Genomic DNA, 17,726 nt, shown 5'->3' with positions numbered 1-17,726 from the left:
GTCTCTGTTGCCTTATTAAATAAATAATTTAATTAATTAATTAATGTAGAGAGACGATATAAAGAGGCTGGCGGGAAGTGGCTGAATGAGGAAGGCTGAGGACCGGGTGTGGTGGCGCTCTTTAGGGAAGGCCTATGTCCAACAGTGGACGTCCGCAGGCTGATGATGATGATGATGAATGTATAGCGTGCAAAACTCGGGTCAATGCCCCGCCTACGACGCGACATTGACCTCTAGCATCAGTTTTATTTGCAATATATCGTGAATTTTCATAAAATGCTGGAATTTTTCATATATTTTATCGTGTTCTTTTTTGTGGTATCATGTCAGTATCACCTATTTTCGTTTTTGCTAGTGTTCTGGTTACACCCTGTATAGTACACGACAGGTCGTCGAGATGTCAATCGGGGTGGGGACGCCCCGCACACCCGCACAGGATAGTGCGTTGGTGTACACTGTACAGGGCGTCCCCCACCTCATACCTCGATTGCCATCTTGACTTGTCACGTACTATAGGTAGGTAGGTACCTATTTGTACAAGATCAATGAACTAAGACATAATGATAAGTGTAGCTTATTTATATATTTTTATGATAGTGGCTTGACCTACGCTTCAAGGAAATTACCTATCCAATCCAATCCAATCCATCAGCCTGTTTGCGTCCACTGCTGGACATAGGCCTTTCCAAGAGCGCGCCACCCGGTCCTCTGCCTTCCTCATCCATCCGCTCCCCTTCTTCAGGTCATCGGTCCAGCGGGCTGGGGGTTGAAATTACCTATTTATGACATAATACGGAACCGGCAGGATTCGAACCTGCGTCTTCTCTGGGTACGCAGGTACTTAAAACTGGGTTGCAAGTATTTAAAATTATTTGCAACCGTAGCTTATTGCCGCGACTTCGTCTGCCCACGTGGATCTAGGTTTTTCAAATTTAGAGGTAACAAGTTTCTATAACTCTTCAGCTTTACAGCTTTATTAAAAGAAACCGGCCAAGTGCGAGTCAGGCTCGCACAACGAGGGTTCCGTACTATTGTCGTATTTTTTCGACATTTTGCATAATTCAAACACTATGATGTATAAAAATAAATGAAAATCTGTTTTAGAATGCACAGGTGAAGACCTTTCATATGATACCCCACTTGATATAGTTATATTACTTCGAAAATTTAACATACCAATTATTATTTCATGGCCACAATTTAATTTTTTTGTGTGATGTAACCACAAATTCACGGTTTTCAGATTTTTCCCCTAATGTATGCTGTAAGACCCCTACCTGCCAAATTTCATGATTCTAGGTCAACGGGAAGTACCCTGTAGGTTTCTTGACAGACCGACAGACATACAAGAAAGTGATCCTATAAGGGTTCCGTTTTTCCTTTTGAGGTACGGAACCCTAAAAACGAGAAAAATGCCAAAGAAAAAACAGATTCTATGTTTTGTAAAATTTCACGATATATTGGTCCGAACTAGTAAGTATAGGTACCTAATATAAGTAAACCTAATTTTTCAAAATTGGTCCTAGCCTGGTTTTTTTAAATTTGCCTGATAAAGGGAATAAGAAGAAAACACTGCAGGTACATACCCACTAATCAAAACTAAAAACATTTAATACAAAATAATATAAAATTATTCACATATGTGAAACGTTTTCTTAAATTAGTTAATTACCCACCATTACATAAACTATAATTTTTATTAACAAAATAACTTAGTAACATAACAATACCTAAACCAGATGTCTATTTTATTTTATTTTATTTTATTTTTTCTTTATTATACTTACAAAAAAAAAAAAAAAACTATCGTACAATTTTCCTATTCTTACAATTTACAACATCTATTACAATGTATTATTTCTTATTTCTTCTTTTATGTCCTATATCACTTTAAATTTAAAAACTGTAAACACTTTACATTTTATTTATCCATTTACTCGCCAACTTTATGTATTCTATGCCACTGACGTTTAGGTAATATTTAAAAGGCGGTCACTGAAAATCAGCGTTGGGGCAACTGGTACCTCAGATATTTGCTCTAGAGGTTTGTGTCTGAGGGGCCCGACGTCTCAACACAAGCTGAGTGGCCTACCTGTTCGAGGTGTTGCACTGCTGTACAGGACGATATTGCCTACACCATGTACCACCTATATACCTCGAATAAACATTATTCTATTCTATTCTATTCTATTCTATAGGTATAGTCCGCGAAAGTTCGAGACGACAATCAGGGTATGAGGTGGGGGGACGCCCCACACATCCGCACGTCACCTGCGCTAGCCCGCACCGGTTTCGCCCCGATTGCCATTGAATTATGCAACTTTTTATCCCGGGAAATCAAAGAGTTCGCACGGGATTTTTAAGGTTCGCGTGGATGATTTCTACGCGATCATGCGCAAACGTGCCGCGTCCTTGATGAGCAGGCTGTTGAGGAGTACCAACACTCTCCTCAGCGCATTGTCCATGAAATTGGATAGCCCTCTCCGGAGGTGCTGGAGTGGTGCGCACATAGGTGCAAAGAGACCCCCTCGGGCATTATAAATAGGATTAGTTTTAATTTTAGTAGAATTAGTTGTTAAGTTAAGTTTAAGCTAGTAATAAGTAGGTACTAACATAGGTTAAGGAATTGTTTCTGTACTAACACACAATTATGGGTGTAGGTACTTATGCCTGAAATAAAAGTTTATTTATTTATTTATTTATTTATTTAATAACCTAAATCCACGCGGTTGAAGCCGCGGGCATCATCTAGTAGTTATAATTCATCAGTGATCCTGGTATATTTGTTTGGTATGTCAACAATGCTGTGTGTTTGGATCACTTCCTTGTAGTACTGCGCAGAGTCTCGCGGCGTGCGCGGCCGCTTGGGGTCGTCGAAATTCACTTCGTACAATCCGAATTTTGCCCTGAAAAATGAAAATGTTCTCAACTTAATTGTTCGATCAAGCCAGTGGTTTTTTTAAAGATTTACAGCTGGCAATACAAAGCCACTCTCACTACACTACATTTAATCACCCCTTTTTTTTTTAAATAGATACAGCGAGCAAACGAGCAGGCGGGTCACCTGATGTTAAGTGATTACCGCCGCCCATGAACATTTGCAGCACCAGAGGAACCGCCGATGCGTTGCCGGCCTTTTAGGAATTTGTTGGCCCTTGAATAGCCCTATGTTACCCTTAACACCCTTACTAACTAATTAATAACTTCTTAAAAATCCTAAGTCTACTCTAACAACCTTAATACTGTTATACACGAGCTGTAATTATTACTATTTATAGATGAATAACCTATGACTATTTATACTTATAATACTGAGATGTTATTTTATGATGAGACTAGCAGTTGCCCGCGACTTTGTCCGCGTAAAATTTCTGGTTTCTCATGAGATCTGAAACTTTTCCCGCTGCAAAAGGCCTCACTTACATACTCACTCAGTCTCAACTTAATGCACACAACCCAGAATACCTAAATGCCAATTTTCATATCTCTAACTTCTAAAACATAGGATTTTCATATTACTTTTCAACCCCCATTTCACCCCCTTAGGGGGAGGCTTTCTAATCTGATACCTACCCCTTAGAAAGAACCTACGTTTCAAATTTCAAGTAAAAATAACAATAGTTAAAACTTTTTTATAAAAACATTTCCCCCCTATTTTACCACCCTTAAGGGGGGAATTTCCCAAATTGACTTTTACAGATTTTTATTATTTAAAGCTAACAACCTAAATGTTGATTTTCACGTCTCTTACTTCAAAAACATAGGACTTTTATACAACCTTAGACCCCCCCTTTCACACCCCTGGGGGGGGGGGGGGGGGGATTTTTCCAAACCGTTTCTTAGATGAGGTATACAAGCAGTAATGTGAAAATGTATAAAATATGAGGGTAGTTTCAAAATAACATTTACCAGCGCGGCGTAATGAACACCAAACTACAACTACGCAGTGTAGTGGATTCACTTTATTCTATGAGCTCTACATCACACGAGTAGATATATAGATTATAGACCAGAGGGGAAGCTTCATACTAGCGGCTGGCTGTAGGTTCACTCACTCTAGCGCAGCTCACGCACACCACGACGTGTCACGGACGCTCCGCTTGCCGCCAAACTGGGCGCACGGAGCGTCCGTGGCACGTGGTGTGCATGAGCTAGTGTGAAGCTTCCCCTCTGGTCTATAATATCTACTCGTGTGGCTACACTCTACTAGGTGAGAGAGCAAGCTTTGCCTAGCAGTGGGGCAACTAGGTACTTTTGTACATACGTGTATCCATCGTTCCACTCGAAGTTGTCGATAAGACTCCACGCGATGTATCCAATTATATTGACCTTGTCCTCATGGATTGAGAGCAACACCTGGAACATTAGAATCGCTGGTCAAGTGCGTCAGAAAAAAATATAGGGTTCTGTAGCCATGCTAGTTTCTTTTTAGGGTTCCGTACCTCAAAAAAAAAAAGAAACCTTGTAGGATCTCTATCTTGTCTGTCTGTCAGTCTGTCGTGTCTGTTAAGAAAACCTATAGGGCACCTATAACCTACCTATTTCCCCTTAACCTTGAATCATGAAATTTGGCAGTTAGGTGGGTCTATAAAAATCCGAAAACTATGAATTTGTGATCACAATAAAAAATTAAACAGTGTTCATGATCAAATAATTAGTACTAGATGATGCCCGCGACTTCGTCCGCGTGGATTTAGTTTTTTGAAAATCCCATGGGAACTCTTTAATTTTCTGGGATAAAAAGTAGTCTATGTCCTTCCCCGGGATATAAGCTAACTCTGTACCAAATTTCATCAAAATCGGTTGAACGGTTGGGCCGTGAAAAGCAAGCAGACAGACATACAGACACACTTTCGCATTTAGAATATTAGTATGGATTTTCAATTTTCAAAGTAAGATGACTATACCGAGTAGGTAGGGTATCATATTATGAAAGGGATTTTTCCTGTAAGTAGGTACATTCTAAAACTAATTTTTATTTATTTTAATGCCTCAGTTTTTTATTTATCGTTCAAACCGTTATCACCTGTTCCAAATGCTCCCTGTAGTATTTGATCCTGTCATAATCCTGCAAGTTATACCCTTTGGAGGAGTAGCCGTTCTCCGTGATGATGACCTCAACGTCTCCGTACTGTTCCTTCACCCATGCCAGCTGCTTGCGCATGCCTTCAGGGTAACTCTGAAAACCAATAAATCGTTTTAAAGATGCAAATTAATAATACAGGGTGTAACCTGAACTTAGCGTTAAGAAAAACTTAGCGTTATTGGCTCCGATTCTCTAGTCTCTCTCTAAACTAAATTTAGAGTATCTGGATCCTTTTCTTTTTACTAATGCTAAAAAAGGAACGGAACATGACTTTCACATTAATTAACGACTCTAAATTTTAGTGCACAATACAAATTTAAACAGAAGCGTGCTAAAATCACGGGTTTTACCGTCTAAAAATTAAATTTAAAACTGTCAAACTGTGTCTGTCCTTTTCATATTACATTAGTAAGAAGAGCATGCGAATACTCTAAAATTAGGTTGTGCTCAGAATTAGCCCCATAAACACAATCCAATACCAATAACCATACTTTGCTCCATTTTGTAGTTTTAGTGATTTAGAATTTTTCAAACCTGCATTATAGGTATAGCGTGCAAAACTCGGTTCAATGCACCGCCTACGACGCGGCATTACTTACGCAACTTTCGTTAAACACGCATAGAGAGCTTACGTCTCTTCGGTGCTCCAGGCTTTCCAACGAGCCGGTTAGTTTGGGATCGTCCACAAATCGAACAGCCCGCCTTTGGATCCGATCAAATGCAAGGAGTTGGTACTGGATAACTTACGTAAAACCAAGTACAAGCGCCCTGTTCCCAACTCGGATCGACTTCAAACATGGCGTCTAACTCTCCAATATTTCTCAGGGGGGAGGATGTACCCAAACTCTCGCCGACCCGAAGTCTCCGGACTTTTCGAGATGTGTAATAATTCAAACCGAAGAAACCGTACGCTCCTGTAAAGAAACATCAATTATTTATTATTTATTAGCTGATGCCCACGACTTCGTACGCGTGGATTAAGGTTTTCAAAATCCCGTGGGAACTCTTTGATTTTCCGGGATAAAAAGTAGCCTATGTCACTCTCCAGGTCTTTAACTATATCCATGCAAAAAATCACGTCGATTCGTTGCTACGTTGCGACGTGATTGAAGGACAAACCAACAAACCGACAAATCAACAAACAAACACACTTTCGCATTTATAATATGGGTAGTGATTTGATGAAGTTTACCTTTCGCCAATTCCTTCTCTTCATCAGTAAAAGCCGGAAGTCTCGATCGTGGGTATCCCTGGATCTCGCTGTTCTTTGCTATAACTTTCTCTATGCCCGGAGGCCAGCCGCCATCTTTAGAGAAGACCGGATGTGCGTACAGACCGTACTGGAAAGAAGACCATTAAAATCAATCTTTTATTATGCGAAAGTGTATGTATACCTACCTACCTAGAGTAACCGACATAGCTCAACGGGTTGCGAAGCTGAAGTGGCAATGGGCAGGGCACATAGTTCGTAAAACCGATAGACGTTCCGGTCCCAAGGTGCTGGAATGGCGAACTCGCACCGAAAGACGCAGTGCAAGAAACTTATATTTTTCATCAAAATAATAAAATCTTATCTTAAAAACTAGCGACTCACCCCGGCTTCGCACGGGTACCTACTATGTAGGTACCGAAAACCGAAAACCGAAAGGTCGACTGTTCAAACCCCGCCCGTTGCACTATTGTCGTATCTACTCCTAGAACAAGCCTGACGCTTAATTGGAGAGGAAAGGGGAATATTAGTCATTTAACATGGCTAATATTCTTTTTTAAAAAAACAAAAAAAAAACCCCTACCTCTTCTGAAGATTTTGTCTCATACAATCATTGTTTGTATTGATGCCAGCTACCGATTATTTAGGTTTTATACGTGGCTTCTATTTTGGAAAAACCCGGCCAAGTGCGAGTCAGGCTCGCGCAATGAGGGTTCCGTACTACAGTCGTATTTTTTCGACATTGTGCACGATAATTCAAAAACTATGATGTATAAAAATAAATAAAAATCTGTTTTAGAATGTACAGGTGAAGACCTTTCATATGATACCCTATTTGCTATAGTCACTCACTTCGAAAGTTGAAAATACTAATTATGAGTTCATGACCACAATATAATTTTTTTTGTGTGATCTTACCCTAAATTCACAGTTTTCAGATTTTTCCCCAAATGTCAGCTATTAGATCTACCTACCTGCCAAATTTCATAATTCTAGGTCAACGGGAAGTACCCTGTAGGTTTCTTGACAGACAGACAGACATACAGACAGACAACAAAGTGATCCTATAAGGGTTCCGTTTTTTCTTTTGAGGTACGGAACCCTGAAGAAGGAAATACCTACGGGAAGGCAGGCAGGCAAACCAGGCTCCATACTAAAATATTCAAACGCCTTTTAGAATTCATGTAACTCTGAAACTACATACCTATGCGAGTTAAGCAAGTGATATATTTACTTACTTAAAACGCACATAACTCGGAAAAGTTAGAGGTGCGTGCCCGGGATCGAACCCCCCGACCTCCGATTAGAAGGCGGACGTCCTAACCACTAGGCTATCACAGCTTTTGTACAGGCCATACGGCACTTTAATGATGAAGGTACTTACGAAATATTCATGCGCCAAAGCAGCTATTTCCTCGTCCGCCTTGGTTGCTGGCTCCAGGTACATCAATTGATGGGCTACACCGACGCGACCTGGTAAAAAAGGCAAAATGAAAGGAAATGGATACCTAGGCTTTCGAGCCTCAATAGTGTAGCTATTCCGAGGCCTACCTAATGAATCTACCCTACCTCATATACTGATCTACCTAAAGAATACGCTTCCTATTTCATATCTTTTAGTGGCACGCGTATCATCTAACAGTAGAAACCTTTTAACATGTTGTGAACGCAATAACCCAAGGACGTTTAGAGTATCAGAAATAGTGAGTTCATCAGACCTAACGGACCTTACGGGGTATGAGCAGAGGAAGTGGGCATTCACGTATTGAATGCTCAAATGACTGTAGGTGTTCGGGCTTTGAAGGTATGTATTCACGCATAGAAACTAACACATTATTTTGGAACGTGCGTTCGTGTATAGGAGTTGTCTGGTCGATCATTCAGTTGTTCGCGTATTGAATACCAAATGTCTACCGTGTTCGGGTATAGAATTTAAACCATTGGGGTTTAAGATGTGGGTTCAGCAATTGAGACGTATTAAAAGAAGTGTAATAATATTAGTACCCATACTCAACGTGTGTAAACCTAAATGTAAGCTCTTCCTCCTACTGTAGGAAGAAGAAGCCCTGTGTAATGGCACCATTCACTCCAGTTCGTGTAAAAGGGGTTAGGAGTGAATGATGGTTGAAAGCTCCGCCGCGCCTTCAACGGTGAGCTTCTGCCTTCCCTTGGTATCCTATCACATTAAGAACATAAAATACCAACGAACACGAGCTCCCCCCCTACTACGCGTCATCATTCAAGGGATAGCGCAATGTATGCAAGCATACTGTTAGGAGAGGTGCGTTCCTCTCATGAGATAGCACGGCGCATGCAAGCATACTTTATAGTGGCGTGTTCCACTGTAAATGGTTTGTGTAGTGTGGTGTGGTGTAGGTATATCGATCTCTTAGAGATCTAAAGGATGAGTGGCTTACTCTACGATACCGCCGAAGCAAGCTATAAACGCAGGCCTAACCTCAATCCTTTGTGTGTGAATGAGTGTAATGATCTTAGAGATCTCAAGGATGAGCGGCTTGCACTACGATACCGCCGAAGCAAGTTATAATCGCAGGCCTGACCTCAATCCATTGTGTGAAGGTATGTTGCATTTTATTATTTTTACTTGTAAGTGATAAAGTAGTCCATGCTAGAAATCACTCTAGCAAAAGATTCACAAGCACTGGGGCGCTAGGCTCTCCTTTAGGCAGGATGCACAAACACCAGAGCGCTATGGTCGTCTCTCGCATAGGTGTCTTCAAACGCTAATGCTGGGTTTTTGTATTTTACTTGTAAGTGATAAAGTACTCACGCTAGAAATCACTCTCTAGCAAAAGATTCACAAGCACTGGGGCGCTAGGCTCTCCTTTAGGCAGGATGCACAAACACCAGAGTGCTATGGTCCTCTTTCGCTTAAGTGCTCTCGAACGCTAAAGTTGCTTATGTATTATTTATAAATATCCATCAGAAGAATGCAACGCTCCAAGCAATATTAGGGTAACATAGAGATCAACAGACCTATCTGGTGTCTCTAGTCAATTCAATTCAATGTTTAGACACATGCGTAGCCCAATAGGTAAGGAACGTGTCCCTTTACACACATACCCTTGTAATTTAGCACTCAGAGTGCTCGGTCTCAAGTGATAAGTCATCACTTATTTGTGTACGCTAGAAATCACTATAGTAAAGATTCACAAGCACTGGGCGCTAGGCTCTCCTTTAGGTAGGATGCACAAACACCAGAGTGCTATGTTCCTCTCTCGCTAAAGTGCTCTCGAACGCTAAAGTTGCTTTATGTATTATTTATAAATAGCCATCAGAAGAATGCAACGCTCCAAGCAATATTAGGGTAACATAGAGATCAACAGACCTATCTGGTGTCTCTAGTCAATTCAATTCAATGTTCAGACACATGCGTAGCCCAATAGGTAAGGAACGTGTCCCTTTACACACATACCCTTGTAATTTAGCACTCAGAGTGCTCGGTCTCAAGTGATAAGTCATCACTTATTTGTGTACGCTAAAAATCACTATAGTAAAAGATTCACAAGCACTGGGCGCTAGGCTCTCCTTTAGGTAGGATGCACAAACACCAGAGTGCTATGTTCCTCTCTCGCTAAAGTGCTCTCGAACGCTAAAGTTGCTTTATGTATTATGCGTGTATTCACTAACCACCATAAGGCGGTTAAGTATTCCAACGAATGTCAGAGTACAAACAGAACAGCAGTATTACCTGCCCTCTGTGATCGGTAGTTATTAAAGTATGCTAGAATCAGCTCAGCAAAGGATTCACAAAGCGCCAAGTGGCGCCATTAATGGCACTAGGGTTCTCCTTCGCATAATCATCTTCCAACGCACTCCAACGTATACCAGCAAATAGATCGAAAGTAAACACAGAGTACAACTCCGTCTGCCAGCTCAAGCAAGGATTTACCGAGTATCCTAAAGGACGCGCGGTTCACCTCGCCTAAGCAGCCACATTACCAGATCACTCATGAATCGCTTTTAGACTTTAGAAGTATCGCCCCTATAACATAAGAAAAGTATCCTTGTACTTAAAGTGGTCCCATTCTCAAATTTTCTTACTTGAGTATAAATCTTATGTGTCGTCCAGCACATAAGTTTAATTAGATAGATTATATTATCTATTTTTATAACGTCGGTTGAGTTATTACTCAATCCACAATCCGGACGTTATTACGTAACCATTTGCGAGCACACACACCGTTCCGACCGATGGGGTCGAAGCGATGCCGCACGCGCTTTCCAACGAAATATTGATATTTGGATAATATTTATAATTGCACCATCTATTTAAACTGGCTTGTAAGTAATAAGAGCTATGCTCTCAAGTTATAATATTCCAAACTTGGTTTACAATAGAGCCATGCTCCCATGTTTCCACCTACCATAGTGGTGTTCTAATAGACAGCACGTACGATCATGTGCATGCCTGCCCGCTCTTGCGTTCATTTTATAGCACCCTGCTTTGAGACTTTGTATTTACATAAGTGTATAACCTCTGGCTATGCCAGTAAATCCCTGTATTTTACCCCTTTTTTCCACTTAGTGGTAGCATTCAATGTATGGCGCAGCGGACCCAACACGCGCAACACTGATTCGGCATTAGGACATTGACCGCTTGGTCGTTCCTTTCTTCCAATTATTCTCCTTTAGTGAAACAGCGATAGACATAGTGCAAGGTGTCACCGACAAGCACGTCTACCGTCTTAGACAACCTCACCTCCATATCATTCAACTAGTTGCACCTTAGGGAAAAAATAGCGATAGACATAGTGCAAAGTGCCACCGACAAGCACGTCTACCGTCTTAGACAACCTCACCTCCATATCATTCAACTATTTTATAATTCCACAGACCTGTTTAAATGAAGACTATGTCCTCTATAAGAACACTTAATGCAAGCACCCATTTCCACAAATATTTCCACCACACGAGCGCTAGGCTGCACGCACCTTAGTGCGCGCATGTCCCGCCTCGCCTCTACTCATTATAGTTTCACAGACCTGTTTAATTGAAGACTATGTCTTCCTCCATAAGAGCACTTAATGCAAGCACCCATTTCCACAAATATTTCCACCACACGAGCGCTAGGCTGCACGCACCTTAGTGCGCGCATGTCCCGCCTCGCCTCTACTCATTATAGGTGTCTACCACTATGGTCCTCGTCAGCGTGTTAGAGTCTACGAACGTTAAGTGCTCGCACTTCCATTACACTCACACACAAGAAGCCACATGGTCGACCACCAGTTAATTGCTCAGCCCTCGCGGACCACCCCTTGCAATGATAAGGGAATTTGTTCTTTCACATAAGTGTTCGAACTGTGGCCCAACGCAGTAGAGAAAACTAATGTCAAGTGTTTGATTTTGATTCTAACTCCCGCGACCGTCTGGTCCGCAGGCTCCAACCGACTAGAGACAGTTTTCCTCGATAGACTACATTGACTGGCGGCCGTATGAAAACCTAAATAAAAACCGAATTTCTCATGCACCGACTAGACTGACTGACTTACATTGATAAAAAAAAATTATATACATAATTTTTTTTTTTTTTTTTTTTTTTTTTTTTTTTAAGGTCCCTATGTTGTATGTAGGCTATGTTCGTTACATCCAACCCCCTAAATTTTTATGAAGCATTGCACCTCGCGGCATGCTGAATAAAATTTACCATATGACAATTTACCTTTTCTTCTCAATTTTTAAGCGGGAAAAAAAAAAAATCGGTTCGTGTTTTGATAGAACTAAACAAATTACTAACTAAACAATTGGCTTTACATGACAACTACAAAATTCATTGCTACAGTGGACTCCCGGCAATCCGACAAATTACGATTAAGGCGGTCTTAAATATCCATGTAATATCTTTGTCTTTAATTGTCGGTGTTTTGTGTAACCAGTACAAATTTAACACACGCTAGACCGCATCGCTATCTTCTTTAACTTTAATTTAACCTAAGCAATAAGAATCAAAACTACAACGAGTCGAGCACAATTATAGTGATGGTGCGTAAAAGTTATAACTCGTCCAATCTTGCATTAGCGAACATTGTCAAGTCGGTTTACTGGGCGTCCACCGTATTTTATTTTACAATATGAATATACATAGATATCTGTCTAGAAAATCAACTACTGTTACACCCACCCAATAATACAATACACACATAGTTGATTACACAACATTAATTATTAGTTATTACACATTGAATGACTTCTTAAATTGGAATTAACATTATCACTTAGTTCGAATTATAGCATTCATGGATTCCTTCCCTTTGATTACAATACATTTAACATCGAAGTTTCTAACAACCTACTTATTGAGTTACTACTTACAGAAAGTAATTTGAAAATTAAAATTGTTAATCAGTTTTAATCATATCTTCTCCTTTAATTTCAACACATTTTAACAATAGTGTTCCTAACTAAATATACTAAATATACTAATTCAGTCACTACTAACATTAAATAATTAAAAAAAAATTATTAATTAGTTTTAATTTTTACATTCATGAATTGCTTCCCTTTAACTACAATACATTTAACAATCAATAATAAAAATAATAATTCAGTAATAGAACTTCACTTATCTCAATTATTAAATAGCTAATTTCACATAACTTTGTTGTCTTTACAGCTGAAATGCATAGACTTTACTTCTTATCGATTCAAGAATAATATTTTGATAAATGTATAGCATTGAATTTTCCCCGAATAATTGCCGTGTTTGGATACATCAAAACATATACATTTTTATATGGCACTGCTGCAACTACATACGGACCCTCATACAATAGGTCAAATTTACTTATTTCTTTCTTTTGAGCGCTAGATCGATTACATTTCTTTAGTTTGACTAAATCACCTATTTGAAATTCAATCAGATTATGACGTCTATCATATTTTCCGTTCCTTATTTTACTTGTTTCTTTTAACTTCTCTTTAACCCTCTTGCGTATATCCTCTACATTTAGCCTCTCATGTCCTTGATGGATTAAAGCATCAATTGTTAATCTAGTTCTTTCCCCATTCAAAACCTCGTATGGAGTATATCCTATACTATCGTGAATCGTGTTATTATACAACTCTTCAATTTTAGGCAACTTCCTCAGATTTAAAACTATCTCATTATTCTTTATCCAATCAAACCCTAATATCACTGAATGAGTCAATCCAGGCGCAATTAAATAACCAATATCTAAAGTTAAACTACCTATTTTGGTTGGCACTATAACCATTTGTTGGATTTTTATACTTTTTTGCCCTATAGCCCCTTTCAATTGTATAGTACGTGTAGGCATTAAAGGTAATTTCACAGCACATTGTTTTAATTGCAAATACATTGATTCTGATATACAAGTAATATCGCTACCGGTATCAAGTAAACAGTCAACTTCAAAATCTAATAACTCAATATGTATCTCAGATTTTATCTGATATAATGTCTCTAAAATTTCTTGTTCTTCATAAACATTTAAAATTTCACCGTCTAATACGTAAGTTTCTGCGTGGTGTGTCCGAAATTGTAGTAACTTAATTATTTCTTTACAATTTAATTCATTTAGGTATCCTAAACCAGTTTTGCCTGTTTGACCCTTGTGTTCTATTGGCGTGTACAACCCCCCTCCTTTGCCTATTCTCTGCCGTGGTCGCCATCCATATTTCAGCATAATTTTCAAAGCTTTGTCCCCTGTGTTAGTAGCTGTGTTGGGGACCGTTTCCACAGCCACCTTTAGTTTGATTGATGTGTATTACAACCTTGAATTTCATCCAAGTTTTCTCCATAATTTATGTCACCTACTTGTATAGCATTACATTGTTCATCTTGACCGTTATACTGCCGATTTATTGCGTTAAATGGCCTTCGCCAATTCCTGTTACCTTGCCTATTCTGATCTCTCTGTAAGGTCTCTTCCTTATAGGCATATCCATTTCGTGGTTTATCAATTGGCCCTGTATCTTCTTGTTTATTTATATCATCTTGTTTTCTTAGAAATTCTGTTGCTTCAAAAATGGTTTCTCCCTTCGTAATAATCCACATTTGTTGTATTGATTTTGGATATTGCTTCATCATATCAGACACTAATTGATTTCCGGGTATTTCAAAGGACAACATCTTAACTTGTGAAGTTAATTTAAAAAAATGTCCAAGCATAGTTGGTTGTGTAGATCTATTCCACTTTGCACACACTATTTCTCTCCTTATTTTATTCTGTTCCGTTTCTCCCCAATAAGTTTGCAAAAAATCATATTTAAAATCATCCAAATTCTTCCATCTAGATTTATACAATCTAACCCAGTCCTTTGCCTCGCCTTGTAGGCATTCATAGGCCAATTCTAATTCTTTCCCTTTATTTGGAACCTTCCGAAGATATGCAGTCAAATCTTCTATAAATGTAACAGGGTGACTCTTACCTTTATAAAATTTTGGTTTCTCGGTTGCTATATTCATTATATTACATGTTGCATAATCCTCTATCTTAGATGCTGTATTTTCTACAGGCTCTAATTGTACGGAAGTTACATTATCGGTGAGTTGTTGTTCCTGTGCTAAACGATTTTCTAATGTTTTGAATTTCTCTTCGATCATTCGTGTATTTCTGTTTATCAATTTGTATAACATTGAAAATTCTTTATTCCTTACACTAGAAGGCTTTGCTTTTACTAGTCTTCTGCGTTTGGGCGCTACTTCTACATCACCAGCAACATTTCTTCCCGGCATTGGCTGGTTAACATTTATATCATTTTCTGTTACTACATTCTCTGATTGTACTGGTGATTGCGCTTTCCTTTTCCTACCCCTCCTAGTTCTTTGCTCCATTTTTTTTTTTTCGTACACTTGTTACTAATTTATTTTTATTTTACTTTTATTAACTAAACTCAAGGAAGTCTCTTACGTGTTAACTTATTCAATGTGACGTTTAATTCTGTAAACAAAAAAAAATTATTCGGTTGTGTGCTTTACCTAATTTCTCAACCCCCAGATCAGAAGTCATCCAGGCCATAATGAACTCAAGATCTCTTCTGACTCTCTCCACTTCACAAGCAACAATTGTAGGCTTTCGCCCAATTTATCCTACCTATATAATCTTTATACCATCTGTTTAGCCGTAATAACCCAGTTTCGAATCCTGGTCACGGCACCAATTGTAGCTATTCCGAGGCCTACCTAATGAATCTACCCTACCTCATATACTGATCTACCTAAAGAATACGCTTCCTATTTCATATCTTTTAGTGGCACGCGTATCATCTAACAGTAGAAACCTTTTAACATGTTGTGAACGCAATAACCCAAGGACGTTTAGAGTATCAGAAATAGTGAGTTCATCAGACCTAACGGACCTTACGGGGTATGAGCAGAGGAAGTGGGCATTCACGTATTGAATGCTCAAATGACTGTAGGTGTTCGGGCTTTGAAGGTATGTATTCACGCATAGAAACTAACACATTATTTTGGAACGTGCGTTCGTGTATAGGAGTTGTCTGGTCGATCATTCAGTTGTTCGCGTATTGAATACCAAATGTCTACCGTGTTCGGGTATAGAATTTAAACCATTGGGGTTTAAGATGTGGGTTCAGCAATTGAGACGTATTAAAAGAAGTGTAATAATATTAGTACCCATACTCAACGTGTGTAAACCTAAATGTAAGCTCTTCCTCCTACTGTAGGAAGAAGAAGCCCTGTGTAATGGCACCATTCACTCCAGTTCGTGTAAAAGGGGTTAGGAGTGAATGATGGTTGAAAGCTCCTGCACGCACCTTAGTGCGCGCATGTCCCGCCTCGCCTCTACTCATTATAGGTGTCTACCACTATGGTCCTCGTCAGCGTGTTAGAGTCTACGAACGTTAAGTGCTCGCACTTCCATTACACTCACACACAAGAAGCCACATGGTCGACCACCAGTTAATTGCTCAGCCCTCGCGGACCACCCCTTGCAATGATAAGGGAATTTGTTCTTTCACATAAGTGTTCGAACTGTGGCCCAACGCAGTAGAGAAAACTAATGTCAAGTGTTTGATTTTGATTCTAACTCCCGCGACCGTCTGGTCCGCAGGCTCCAACCGACTAGAGACAGTTTTCCTCGATAGACTACATTGACTGGCGGCCGTATGAAAACCTAAATAAAAACCGAATTTCTCATGCACCGACTAGACTGACTGACTTACATTGATAAAAAAAAATTATATACATAATTTTTTTTTTTTTTTTTTTTTAAGGTCCCTATGTTGTATGTAGGCTATGTTCGTTACAATAGCTCAACCGGTTAAGGAGTGGACTGAAAACCGAAAGGTCGACGGTTCAAACCCCGCCTGTTGCACTATTGTCGTACCTACTCCTAGCACAAGCCTGACGCTTAGTTGGAGAGGAAAGGGGAATATTAGTCATTTAACATGGCTAATACTCATTTTTTTTTTTTTTTAAAGGCTACTTTTTATCCCGGAAAATCAAAGAGTTCCCACGGGATTTTTAAATACCTGAATCCACGCGGACGAAGTCGCGGGCATCATCTAGTATTATATAAGTCGTAATCATAAAGCCGTTGCTTGATATCTTAAATATCAATTCACCATCAGAAATCACCGAATCCCCACGGCTTAGGAGTTCAGTACCTTGCAGCATCAGGATTGAGGAGTTGGTATCCAACGTTTAATAATGTAGTCTTAGATGCTTGGTACGTAAAATAATATTGCACTATGCCCAGTTCCTGAATCATTATAGGTTTAGGAGTGCTTGTACCCTGCATCCTCAGTTTCATACCTTTAAATTCCTTCCTGAACTCTTGGTCGTATATCCTCCAGGCCTTGCTGTGGGCTAACACGACGTTCTTAATGCAGAGGTAACTACCCACTTCATAGTCTGTCACGCCGGCGGAGAAGGATCCTAAAGCGTAACCTGTACAATACGATAGGCTTAGTAGGTTTTACATCACACGATTTTGGATGGGTTCCAACGAGTTTTTGGGAACGGCTTCAACGGCCAAGCGAATTTTTTTTAAACCAAGATGTAGGGTTTGTAGAATCAGGGCTTATACGTAGAGTTGTTTGTTATTTATTGTTATAAATGTGATACAGTCAAGAGCACTTAAGAGCTATATACTTTGACCATGGGCAGCACAAATCGAAGCTCAGCTAGGGGCTTGGCTCTACTAGAGATCTCATAACTTTTTAACAACGAAGGCATTATGAACTTGTGAGTCTTGAAATCAAATTTACATGAAGTTTTTTTGTGAGGTATTATTTATTGGATATTTATAACACTGGTACTTAACAGGTAACAAGTTTGGCAACGTTGATATATTTCAAGAAATCAAACGACCCCGGAATAAAATCTATTCACCCGTTTAGGTTGGGGTCCCAAGGTGCTGGAATGGCGACCTCGCACCGAAAGACGCAGCGTTGGAAGACCCCCCACTAGGACTAGGTGGACGG

General features: G+C 39.6%; 1 protein-coding gene across 1 annotated transcript in view; it reads right to left on the bottom strand.

Moving 5' to 3' along the window:
- Nucleotides 1-2,749: 2,749 nt before the first annotated feature.
- Nucleotides 2,750-17,726, bottom strand: part of LOC117983923 (lactase/phlorizin hydrolase-like) — a 41,741-nt gene continuing 26,764 nt past the window's right edge. The window contains exons 18-24 of the mRNA XM_034970567.2: nucleotides 17,056-17,190; nucleotides 7,681-7,769; nucleotides 6,279-6,426; nucleotides 5,834-6,000; nucleotides 5,027-5,179; nucleotides 4,265-4,356; nucleotides 2,750-2,906 (exon numbers count right to left, since the gene is read on the bottom strand). Of these exons, the coding sequence (XP_034826458.2) occupies nucleotides 2,756-2,906; nucleotides 4,265-4,356; nucleotides 5,027-5,179; nucleotides 5,834-6,000; nucleotides 6,279-6,426; nucleotides 7,681-7,769; nucleotides 17,056-17,190 (935 nt within the window). The 3' untranslated portion in view covers nucleotides 2,750-2,755. The remainder of the gene's footprint in view (nucleotides 2,907-4,264; nucleotides 4,357-5,026; nucleotides 5,180-5,833; nucleotides 6,001-6,278; nucleotides 6,427-7,680; nucleotides 7,770-17,055; nucleotides 17,191-17,726) is intronic.

The sequence above is a fragment of the Maniola hyperantus genome, chromosome 7, assembly GCF_902806685.2.
Source record: "Maniola hyperantus chromosome 7, iAphHyp1.2, whole genome shotgun sequence".
Lineage (NCBI taxonomy): Eukaryota > Metazoa > Arthropoda > Insecta > Lepidoptera > Nymphalidae > Maniola > Maniola hyperantus.
The sequence above is the reverse complement of the archived record's forward strand: the minus strand, read 5'-3'. Positions and strand labels throughout refer to the sequence as shown.